At 64.0% G+C, this 12,157-nt stretch overlaps 1 protein-coding gene across 4 annotated transcripts; it reads right to left on the bottom strand.

Annotated features, from left to right (window-relative positions):
• Positions 1-3,417: 3,417 nt before the first annotated feature.
• Positions 3,418-12,151, bottom strand: NDUFS6 (NADH:ubiquinone oxidoreductase subunit S6). 4 transcript variants are annotated; one of them, XM_059173587.1, is made up of 4 exons: positions 11,936-12,115; positions 11,280-11,333; positions 4,384-4,506; positions 3,418-3,629 (listed from the first exon to the last, which is right to left on the bottom strand). In XM_059173587.1, exons 1-4 carry the CDS (start codon positions 12,065-12,067, stop codon positions 3,564-3,566), a joined length of 375 nt encoding a protein of 124 aa, XP_059029570.1. In that variant the 5' UTR covers positions 12,068-12,115; the 3' UTR covers positions 3,418-3,563. The 4 variants fall into 4 exon arrangements, 2 of the variants coding, with proteins under 2 accessions (XP_059029570.1, XP_059029571.1); XR_009353684.1 differs by lacking the exon at positions 3,418-3,629 and adding an exon at positions 10,253-10,938 and having other exon boundaries at positions 11,936-12,151; XR_009353683.1 differs by lacking the exons at positions 3,418-3,629; positions 4,384-4,506 and adding exons at positions 5,324-9,818; positions 10,253-10,938 and having other exon boundaries at positions 11,936-12,151.
• Positions 12,152-12,157: the final 6 nt, after the last annotated feature.

The following is a 12,157-nucleotide window of genomic DNA, read 5'->3' as shown; positions in this document are numbered from 1 at the left end:
GAGGATGGGGGGGTCCTCTGAACCACATTTCCAAACAGCCAGGGTTTCAGTGAGCTACGGGCTGCGACACAGGGGCGTCCTGCAGAATCCAGCCCCAGGCTCCTGACCAGGCCACGCCCCTGCACCTGTGGCGGTCGGCTCAGCCACGGCCAGCGGGTGGCGGTCAGCTCGGCCCGCACAGTCCTTCTAACAGCTTCAGCACACCGGAACTCCTAGGCCCTAGTTCGGGATAATTCGCCGAACAGCCGTGAGTGGACACGCTCACACCATCTTTTCCACGTCTGCCAGTGGATTCCTTGGGGTAATTTCCCGACAAGGCCCCACAGGCACATCTCAGTGCAGAACTCCACTCTCCTGGGGCACACGTGGCCCTGCCGCCGGGCCCGGACACCAGCGGGCACAAGCGATCTGCCCCCGCGCTTCGTTCTCAGCGTCCGCCTGTGCCTCTTCCCGTCTCCCTGCGTGATGGAGTCGTTTTTCTATCGACCTGTATTTGGGTTCTTTACCATGTGAGCTGCCAGTAATTTCCCCAGTCTTCACTGTTTTAAACAAAACTCAGCTTGCAATGTATTACGGAAAAAGAGAATGAAAAAATCAATTCTCTAAGGAAGAATAGGAAAGACCCAGTCACAAGCTGGGACAAGGAGCAGAGCAAGACGACCGTCACACCCAAGGGTCTCACCTCACGTAAAAACGGACTGACCTCTCCAGTTAGAACACAAAGAGTTGTAAACGGGTTAGCCAAAATCCAGCCACGCGGGTCTTCAGGAGACACGCTAACAACACAAGGACACATTCACGTTGAAGGTAAGAGGACTGAAAACACAGAACGTGCAAACGCTGGCCTCCAGCAGAAGACGTTGCTGTGGCCAAATCAAGAAAAGCAAAACCGACGGAAAACAAAATGTCTTACTGGAGACCAACAGAATCGCTGCCTAATCAGAAGAGAGCACTTCCCGTCTGAGGAGCCCGACGGCAGAGCCCCAGACGCTCGCCTTTAAAACGGGAAACAAGGAAGGAGAGAGAGAACGTGGTGGAGGAACAGCCCAGCCCACATCTGGGGGCCCCCCCGGCTCCCCCCGGCCACGCCGCACCGCCCGGGGCATCGGCCCCTGCAAGCGAGCCAGGGCGCTCCATACGGCAGCCGTGCAGCGGCCATCGAGCAGGTCCCGCCAAGCAGGTCCCGCCGAGCAGGTCCCCAGCAATGGGTTTCAAGGGCCGGACTCGCACACGGCACATTGCCAGACCAGGGTGCGGAGAACTAGGAGCAGGACACTCCCCTCCGCTTGGCCACCGGTAAGCGCGCGCTCACATTTAAAACTGGACAGTAATGACATCAGGGGCTGTGGGTGTGGCTGCAGACAAGGGCTCTGGCTAAAGCAGAGGCCAGTGACCCTCGTGGCACTCAGTGCCTGTGAGAACAGGACTGCTGAGAAGCAACACAGTAAAGCCTCCAACTCAAGGCGTGGGGGCAGCGGGCAGCAGGGGCAGGGGTCGAAGGTAACGGAGAGAAGCCAGACCGAAGCCAGCAACACAGCCAAGCAGACGACACACCGAAGAGTGCTAAGTGGTGGAGAAGCCTCTGGAGAGACGCAGCTCGGAGAAGACCGGTCAGGCCCACATAACCCCGGGGGGGCAGGGGGAGGCCACGGCAGATCAGGAAGTCACTCTCAGCAGCTCGACGCCAGGACCGAGCACGGAGGCAAACAGCCAGACGCCAAGAAAAAGAATCCATGGCACCAAAACTGGCTCAAGGAGAAACGTGAATGTGCCAGAAGCTCCCAGGAAATCAAACCTTCCCACCATAGCACCAGGCCCGCGAGACACTCCTGAGCCCCCGTCACTAGGTCACCGCAACCCTGTCCCTTCTCTTCTGGAGAGCAGAGAACCCGGGGGCTCCCCAGCTGCAGGGGAGTGCACCCCTGACGCCAACACTGGGGACAGAGGGAAGGAAACCTTACAGACCCTCATCCACGCCCACACGTAGAGGCGGCAGCCCCAAACCACACGAGGCCTCACAGGAGGATTCCAGGAGTGCGTGGGGCCTCTCCTGGCAAAGGAACAGTTTCCCTCTAGAAAATCAGAGTAATTCACCGTGGCCCGTATTTAATGGAGAAAAGCATCCCATTCCAACAGACGGAGAAAGCGTCTGCTAGAACCCCACATCCATGCAAGGCTGAACTCGCGGCCGGCTGGACAAAGACCCACCTGCACCCAGCAGCGCAGCCGAGGGGCCCTCCCGCGGGTGTCCAGGCTGCCCGCCGCCCTCCAACTGCCACACTCCCGGCCTGGCCAGGCCCGCTCCCTTGGAGGGCACCACGCCACCCGGGTGCAGCTCTGACGGGCTCCGAGGCCACTGGACACCGAGGCCACGTGACGTCCCTCCTGTGTTCATCCTGCTCGCGCTCCACCCTGACGAGACCACCGGCCCCTTCCAGCTCCCCCCACACCCATCGTGACCCCGGGGTCTCTTGGGCCCTCCCCCCCACACCCCTCCCCCAATGCTTGCCCCTGGGCACTTCTGCCAGAAGAGCCTCACGATGGCCCAGGCGTGCCCAGCTTTGGACTGGCGCGCACCACCGGCAGGCCCCACCCACGCCTGCCCTGCCCCCGAGGCCTGGGCTGGCCCTACAGGGGTCCACGGAGCGTCCCCCTCAAGACGGGTGCCTGTTGCAGGTTCCTGATGCTCCTGACGATCTCCAGCTCCCAGGACAGAAAGGCTTCCCGCCCTTCTGATAACGCCTTCGTTAGGCGATCTGTTCTTTCATCCAGAAGCTCAAACAGTTTTCTCTTCTCCAGACCCCACAGCTCGGAGTCCACACATTTCAGGGTCAGAACATACGGAGCTCGTGTTCTCGCCAGCCCTGCTGGGAGGCGGCGTGCCCCGCGCTGCGCAGGCTTCCCTTCCGGCTCCCTCCTCACCTCGCACGGCCCAGCGCTGCCTCCTCCTGGACCCCACAGACGGCGTGTCCGGGCTTGCAGGAACGCTCCCCAGGCGTCCCCTTCCCTCCCGAGTGCCAGTGCTGCTCTCCGGTGACCCTGCTGCTCCGCACTCCGCAGACTGCCCTGGACGCGGCCTGCATGAACACAGACGCTTCGGGCTTTAAGACCTCACACTTCCCCCGCGACAAGAGCACAGAGGGAAGCGTGACTGTAGGTGAGAAACGGGGCAGGGGGGGGGTGCGGTCTTCCGGTCGGAGTGCGGAGGCAAATGGGGAGCCCTTCGCCTGACAAACCTCCGTTCCGTCTGCGGAACCAGAGCGGTCCTTCTCCCGCCTGGCCCTGAGCCCCCCAGCCTGGCCCCGCCGTGACGACGACCGCGGAGCCACAGGACGCGCCCCCGAGGATGACCCCACTGTGGTCTGCGCTTCGGAGGAAACGTCGCTTCTCGGAAAGAAACAGGCAGGTGGCTCGCCGTCTGGGGTCCCAACACCGTTTATTCAGCCCCAGCGAGAGGCGCTGTGCGCGCAGCCCGCGCTAGTGACGGTGCTGTCGGAGCCGCCGTCCGCAGTGGCCCGCGCTAGTGACGGTGCTGTCGGAGCCGCCGTCCGCAGTGGCCCGCGCTAGTGACGGTGCTGTCGGAACTGCAGTCCGCAGTAGCCGCATGTCCCCGTCTTCGTGTCCTTGTCCTGCAAGATTCAGAGGAGAGAGCTCATGACGCCGTGCTCTGCTGCTGTCTACACGCGTCCCGCATCACACAGGACAGCGTGCACCACACTTGAGCTCGGGTCTCAACTAGACGCGGCTTAAGCCCTCGGAGGTCGCACAGGGACAGAGAACCGTCACGGCACCAGGGCCCAGGTCTGACTCTGCTCCACCCCGACTCTCTGCCAGCTGCGGGCAGGGGCCTGAACCCTAGCTCCGGCCCCGTGGGATCACCCTGAGGACACGTCTTCCGGCCTTAGCTCAGCGCCCGTCTTCTCTCCCAGCCCGCGAAGGCCGAGGTTTCCCTCTGGGCCCAGAGTTCAACGGACTGGAACAGGTGGGGCGCTGCGCAGAGGCCCACCAGCCCCCAGTCCGGCCCGGGCCTGCTCAGGCCACCAGCAGACGGGGAGCCAGGGTGCTGCGACGTCCCCCTCTTGCGTCCACGCCGTGGCAGACCTGAGCCTCAGCCCCCGCTCACCCCTCTGCTCGAACGTCTCGGTCCTCCCCTCGCCAAGGCCCTGTGGGGCACAACCTGCAAAATGAGGTTCCAGGAAGATCAAGCCCCAGGTGTGGCAGGAAAGTGGACGACTGTGCTGGCAACGCTAAGCGCGTCCCCATGGAGAGGGCGCCCACCACGTGGTCCCTAGCACGTGGTTGGAGGAAAGGTGAGAGCCAGCGCCGCAAGGGACGCGGGACAGGACCGCTTAGACTAGACCCACAAGGACAGGTGGACGGTACCAGGTTTATGTACACTTTCGGGTGGCCAAGAGCCCCCCCGCCGCCGTCACACGCGATCACACGATTCCCAACTTCGCTCACGGGCTGCTCAGCGATCAGGTCAATGGCAAAGTTCTCATTCACCTGGAACGAGACAGAAAGAAAAGCTCACGTAGCCAAGTACAAAAACGGGACAATTTCACGGAATTTAGGTCTACGTAGAGGACGGCCCCACGCTCGGGTCCTGCCAGCACAGGCACCTCTGTACGTTCTCGTATGTTCGCATCTGGGACTGCTGCCGGTCCTCAACATACACACGACACACATGCACACACACGTCACTTCCCGTCCGGACACAACTTCAAACTCACAGAAACGGGGCAGGAACCAGATTACGAACACTTGCCCCTGGTCATACCCAAGGTGCGGACCAGAGCCCCCGCGCTGCGCCCCGGCTTCAACACCAGCTCTGCTCCCGGCCCCGCGTCTCGCTCCACCCGTGACATGCAGAAAGGCACCCGGGGCTGGCTGTCCCCGCCAGCAGAGGCCCCGCAGTCACGGGGCAAGGAAGCTCTGGCAGACTCTCACGGCCGCACCCAAAGGGCAGCCAGTTCGGGGAAACACCGCATGGAGCAACACGGGACAACACGGGACACTGGAGAGACGACAGGGTTGCAACCCCAGGGACAGAAACCCAACAAATATGCTGAAATCTGTGATTTCGCCGATTTGAAGACTGAATAAATACCTCGCGTCAGGGACGGATGTCACCGTGAGAACTGGGACACAGGGAAAGAACCGATACTTCCGCTTCCTCCAGGCTAACCCAGTGTCTTCACGCAAGCGCTCAAGCTGCGGGGAAGACCGTGTCACCCTCAACCCCGTCTGGAGTCACGGCCACCGCCCTGGAACCCCGTGCGGCCCCCACGCAGTGACCTCGCACAGAGACCCCGAGTCTGACCTGATGCAGCTGCCACAGCCAACCCGGGTTCCACACCCTGAGAACACGGGCACCGAACCCCACAACGTACAGCAGCCGGGAGACCCAGCCGCCGGCGACGCAGCGGAGAGAGAGACCCGGGTCCACAGACAGGCGACTTCCGAGCAGGTAAAGGGAGCCTCGGGAGGGGGGCGGGGGACGACACCTAAGAGTTAAAAGACACTTAGACTCGTCAGCAGGTGCACTGCCTGGGGCTTATCTGTGTCCTCAGTCACAAGATTCTTCTTACTCCGACACAATCAGGACTCCACCTCCGCTCCGCTATTTAACTTAGAGATCGCGGTAGTCTGCGGTCCAGTCAGTGCCTCGTGGGGGCTGCAGGCACCGCGGACTCGGTTCACGGGGACCGAGTCGGCGACCTGCTTGCGGAACGGCAGCCCTGGTGGGGAGCGGGCTGTGGGCCATCAGCACAGAGAGCAGCGCCGCCGCCTCGGGAAGCCTCCTGGTTGGTAACGGCTGCGCCAGACCGGGCTCACGGGACAAGGGACCGTGACACTATCCCCCCACATCTGTTTCGTTAAACAGAAATTCGCACACCTGGCTGGGCAAGTAGCATGTCTCACAGCGAGCTACTGTGGCCAAGGGGACCCAGGCCAGGAGACCCACCGGGCTCGGACCTGACCCGCCCTGAGCCAGGCGCGCACAGCCTCCCTGGCCATCACCCAGGAGACAAAGCTCCCAAGGCTGGGAAGGGAAAGCATCCGAGAGAGAGAGAGAGAGAGAGAGAGCGCGCGCGTGTGTGTGTGTGTAAAGGTCCCCAACGTGCCCCCAGCCTGTTACGGAGCCGACTCCCGCGTCTCACCCCGGGGGCCGGCCCATGCCAGGGGCTGCAGATTCTCACCCCGGAGAGCCGTCCAGAGGCACGTCCCCCCTCCAACGGCGTGTGCTCCCCAAAGCCGTCTACGGCAACCCTCAAGCCCCCACCACACTCTCGGCCGTCTGCAGGGCTCGGTGTCCCACGCTCGGGCTCCCAGGCAGCGGCAGCTGGTGGTTCCTCTAGACCCCGCGCCACCGTCAACCCACCCAGGGCGGAAAACAACCGCGAGACCACATCTGGGACGTCACCCGCCTCTGAAGCCGGAGGCTCGTCTGCGCGCAGCACACGCCACGGGACGAATGCTCCCAGGGCCACTACTCTTCCTGGCAGACATCCCCGCGGCCACCACGGGGGTGACACTGCGTGCAGACAGGACAGGAAACGGAGGCCACACACAGTAAGTGGGCTCGCCCACCAGCCGCGCCGTGAGTACCAACCTCGGTACCAGGGGTGCCTGACGGCAGAGCCATGCCAGTCGGTCGCGGCTGCCGGGGCCCAGCGGGGCACCTGCCCCGCGTCCCCAGAGCCTCACGGACAGGGAGAGGCCCCACCGCAGCGGAGACAGGGAGACGAGGATCAGTGTTCACGAATGAAGGGGGCTGGGACCTCTGAACTCTAATGAGGCCTGGAAATGAGTTAGAAAGGCACGATCAGCCTCCGTGAACAGCCTCTCTAAAGCCAGCGGACTCCGTGCAGAGGACACGCGATCCCGCAGGGCCCAGCCCCTCACTCGTGCACGGGAACAGACGGCCTCGCCTGCCATTGACTCAGATAATGTCCCAAACCCACAGACTGCGGACATTCTGGAGAAACTTAATTATTACTACAGACTCTGACTTTGTGAAGTTTCGTTTCTACAAACTCACCAGGAGGTTACGGGGACACGGGGCTCCAGCAGAGCCCAGGGCTCGCACACAGCGCGGCCAGGTGGGGAGGCCGGGCCATCCCACAGGCTCTCTGAGCACAGCGGCCCCACACGCGGCCTCGCCGCTCCGCTTACACGCGCACCTGTCGGCCGGCTGCGGAGGCCGGGAGGGCCCGCTCCCCTCGGCTGCACAGAGCCGTGCATCGCACACGTGAAGCCGGTGCTGTAACACGGGACGGCGTCTACCTAAGTGACACACGTGTCACAAAGGCCACACGAACAAACCCCGGGGCCCCAGCATGGCCGTCAGACAGACCGCCATCTCCCGCAGGAAGGGCAGCTGACACCAGAGACTGACACAGGACTGCCCGTCACTCAGCCCCAGGGTGACCCTGACCGTCCGTGATGAGCGTCTCATTCCCGGGATTCAATTCAACCACAGGCGCACGCGGAGTCCCAGAGCCGAGCCCAGGTGGCAGCTCAGGGCTTGGTCTGGCCGCCCCGACGGAGGCGAGGCCCGGAGGCCACCCGCGGGCCTTCCAAGCGCATGAACGCAGAGGAACATCACAGCGGCCCGGGCTCTTGCCTCAGCCGTCAGCACCGTGGGTTTCAGGCAGACGGTGTCACACGCCCTCGACTGTCCAACGGCCATACGATTGTCCTTTATGCGTCACCGACGTAACGAATGTGAAATTACCTTTTCATTTACCTCCTGACGGCCCACTGACTGGGCACGAAGACCCACCGGCTTAAATTCACCGGGAGGCGGCGGCTATCTTCGTCTGACCCGTGCCCTGGGGAGTGACCGTTCCCATGGACAATTTACTCCCTTACGTCAGACTGAGGTCACGCCCACGAGAAGCACAAGGTACAACGCGGGAGCACACGGGACAGTCTTACAACTGCACAAGGAGGAACAGCCTCGCGGAGTGACCCCGTGCTGGACGCTGCCAACCTGCTAATTTTTAACACAAATTTGGAGAAAATGCTCAAAAACACCTCCTAGGCTTTTTGTACAGCAGCATCTGCAGGTGCCCTGGGCGATGTGGCCGGGGCAGGGGCCGAGGACAAGCACGGATCGTGGAACCGCCAGAGGGCGAGAGGAAGGCACAGACCTGGAGGCTCAGCGCCCGGCCACCGGCCTCCGAGCCTCGGGAGCGCTGCGTCCCGCAGGCTCGTGCAGCCTCCTCTAGCCGCCTGGACGTGCAGACACACGCACACCTTCGCATCACCGCGGTCCGGACGGCAGCTCACAGAGGTGTCGGTGTGCAGCCGCCGTTAGCGGGACGACTACGCTCAGGGTCTCCCTCCGCCGCCGATCCTGGAGCACACCCGCAAGTTTCCTACAGCGTCTGCGCGGGGAGCATGGTCCACCTCAGCGGAGAAGTCACTTCACCACGCGAGCGGTCCACTCTGCCGGCGCCCAGAAGCAAGGCCCAACAAGCCCAGGGCTACAAGCCCTTGAGGGACACTCGTCACTCCCGGTGGGGCCCGCAGCCACACCGCACGCGCCCCACCCGCGAGCTCTTCACTCCGGCACTCCCAGCCCCTGCTGTGCGTCCACAGCCACCACGTCCAGACCCCTCTGGGGAGGACAGGCTTCACGTCACTCCACCAACACAGCAGGTGCCACGGGGACCGCTCCTCAGCTCCGCGGTGGCTGGGACCTTCCAGCTGCTACTGAGGAACCAAGGTGCCCAGCGGATGAGTCAGAGTCGCAGCCAGACTCACCTGCCCGCCGGGGGGTCGGGAGGCCGTCTGAGATGGGCAGGACATGTCCAGAGCACCTGGGCAGCGAGGGTCCCCGCTGCCCCCCAGCCGGCAAGGGCGACCCGCCTGGGCTGAGCCGCCCCGTCATCACTGCAGCAAGCGGAGGGCACGGGGGGCTATACTCAACGGACTCGGCCTCCCAGTGCTCTGGGCTCTCCGCCCCGTTGCGCATCTTTAATGCGCACGAATGACGCCAGCCCCGTCGCAATAACCCAGCAGCAACAGAATGGGGCACACGCTCGCTGAAGGCCTCCCAGGGCGGGGGTTCCCTAGTGGCTCGTCCCCTCGGACCCAGCACCCTCAGCCCAGTGAGGTCAGCGCCGGAGGCAGGCAGCGCTTAGGGGGCTGCACAGATCCGGACGCGGTCGGACAGAGCGGCCTGGAGCCACACTCGAGACCAGACACCTCTGAGCCGCAAGGTGACAGAGACAGCGCTGCTGCTTTCTCACTGCTGTCACTGTCACCGCCATTCCGCACGCGGTCTCCTGTCCGCACGAGCTCTTCTGCTGGAGGACAGAACACGTGTGCCTTTTGTCTGAGGTACATGAGCACCAAGTCAACGACACGCTTTCTGTAGCTTCAGACAAGCCTCTGCTCCGTTCCAGCCCCCTGCCTCGCGGAGGTGGCCCAGGACCATGGCAGGCCTGGCTTCTGGCCCCTCCTCGAGGAGTGGGCGCTATGCAGCCGGTTCTTCAGCACGGGAGTGTCTCGTCTTAGGAAGACCCCGTCACAGGCCCGCACGGATTCCTTTGCAGACACGCCGCAAACTGCACCAGGTGCCTCTGGCCAGGAGTAGCCGAGAGCCACGCACAGACACTTCCTGTCTCTCTCTGCAAAGGCCAGCTCAGCTATCCAGCTTTCCGCGCTCCTCGTTCATCAGATTAAGCTCGGGTTCGGTGGGCTTCTTAAAATACAACTAGCCAAAACTAGAGAGCCAGCAAGACCCGTGGTTGCCGGACGCGGAACGTGACACATTCTCAGGGCGGGCGAACTACCCTCTGATGCTGTAAAAACAGACACGGGACACGTGTGGGTCACAATCCACAGACTGTACACCACCGACAGTGAACCCCGACACAAGCCGTGGGCTTGAGCTCACGTATCAACACCATCAAGTGTTCGAAGCACCCGCTGTAGTGACCGCAGCACCGGACAGAAGGTGCCACTTGCAACAGGCCGCCTGGCAGGAGGCGGGTCCAGAGGAACGGTCGCACTTCCTGTCCCAGTTCCCAGGACACGTGAAACTCTTCTAAAACAACGCCTCTGGGAAACGCTAACAATCTTACACTGCTACTAAGCGCCTAATGTCTGTGGCACGCACGCACGCCAGAGCAGCGCTCGTTTACAAACACGCGCACCCGGACAACGGGAGCAATGCTCCCCGAACACACGTGATGTCCCACAGCGACAGGCCGCAGACAGGACAGGGGCTCCGGACCTGGGTGAGGGGACACCTTCAGCTCTGCCTCCTCTGTTCACACTCCACTGGCTTTGCGAATTCTGGTTTCGTTGGGTTGGTTTTGGTTTTCAGCTGCTCCGGTGGCCCCCTGCTAAGGCGATCAGAAACCAGAGGCCACAGAGTCTGTAGCAGGGAGGAGCCTGGACAGAACCAGGTGTTGCTCACGCATCAGAACTGCTGAGCTGGGGAGCCGGGGGCCGGACCGCAGGGGCCAGCCACAGAGTCAGGACCCATGGCTCCACCGAGGCACTGAACGCTGTCTCCACCACCCTGTCCCCCGCAAGGCAGGAAACGAAGTAGAAAAAGACCTTAAGAACAGACAGTGTAACCGAGATCAGAGAGGCGGGAAACCCAACTCGCGCAGAGCTAACAAGAACTAACAAGAAGGCTGACTGGGGGAAGGAGGGGCCCGAGGTGACTGCAGAGGACAAAAGGACTCGGAAGAGGAAGACGGCCTGACCGGCCCCGACCGGCCCCGACCGGCCCCGACCGCGGCGCGGCCCGCAGACTGCGTTCCGGCAGCGCAGGTCAGAGAGGAATGAGGAGCTCAGGTTCCTGGAGACACACATCAGCATCCTCTCTCCTGCCGCCACTGTACGGGACCAGTCACAGCCACTCAGGGCAGGACGGTCCTCCTGCCAGCGTCCGCTCGGGAGTGCCCGTCCCTGTAAGAACAAGGGCCCCTCTGTCCGGCAGGAAGTAGGACAAGCAAACCCCAGCCCGGGGACGGAGAGAGTGATTTTTAAAAGTGGATGATGCGACTTCCTTTAATCCGAGGGTCTGGGGAGTGCGAGGCCCAGAAATGAAAGGAAAACAAAGGGCCGCCGGGGCTCACACACACCCCAGACTGCGCTTAGGGGCAGCCGGGACCGGAGGGAAACAGAACACAGAACCGCAGGCTTCCAGAGCCGCCCGGGGCTCGTCTGAGAACTCCGGTCTCCTCCGTGTCTCGCTGTTCCCTGAAGCCTTCACGGAGACGCTGCGGCCGTCCCTCGCCTCCGCTTACCTCTTTCTGGCGACCCACGAACCGGACCTTCCTGTAGTCCGCATCGTCGTAGACCTGGGGAGAGACCGTGCGAGTTCTACAGCCGCCGGTGCCCACGGCCAGCATTACCGGAAAGTGTGCGCGGAAGGTTCCGGCCATTGTCACCGAGGACAGCGGGGACCGGGGACAACGGGGACCGGGGACAGCGGGGCCCGGGGACAGCGGGGCCCGGGGACAGCGGGGACCGGGGACAGCGGGGCCCGGGGACAGCGGGGACCGGGGACAGCGGGGCCCGGGGGCGGCTGCGCGGGCGGGGGCGCAGCTCGGCGAGAGCCCGAAGGAGAGAAGAGGCGACGGCGCCGGGGGGCGGCGAGGCGGGGCTGAAGCAGCGGCGGACGCGGGCAGCGCGGCGGCAGGGGTCCCCGAGTCGCCTCCCGGCCGTGCCTGCGCTCCGGCAGCTCCTACGCAGCGCGGCCCCGACGCGAGCCGGACGGCGGCCCGCCCCGGACCCCCGCGCCCGCAGCGCCCGGCGCGACAGAGCGTGAGACCCACGCAGGCCCCGGGCCCGCGGGACCCCGCGCGCGGCCGCCGCTCCTCCGGGAACCGGGCGCGCCCCCCCGCCGCGGGCACCGCGGGCACGAGCCGAGACGGAGGGCGGCTTCAGCCGCAGCGCTGACCTGGCCGGTGTGCGTCATCTTCTCCCCGGTCGGCGACGTGCGCACCCCAAAGCACCGGGCGCCCCGGGGCAGGCTCAGCGCCGCCGGGCCGGTGCGGCCCAGCAGCCGGCAGAAGGTCACCGCCGCCGCCATCTTGGGGCTGACCCTTGACCCGCCGCACCGAGACGCTGACGCATGCGCACCGTGTCGCAGGGCCCGGCGGCCCGACTTCGCGCGCTTCGG

Source organism: Mustela lutreola, chromosome 5 (genome assembly GCF_030435805.1).
Source record: "Mustela lutreola isolate mMusLut2 chromosome 5, mMusLut2.pri, whole genome shotgun sequence".
NCBI classification, from domain to species: domain Eukaryota; kingdom Metazoa; phylum Chordata; class Mammalia; order Carnivora; family Mustelidae; genus Mustela; species Mustela lutreola.
Note: the sequence above shows the minus strand (reverse complement) of the source record. Positions and strands in the feature narration are given on the sequence as shown.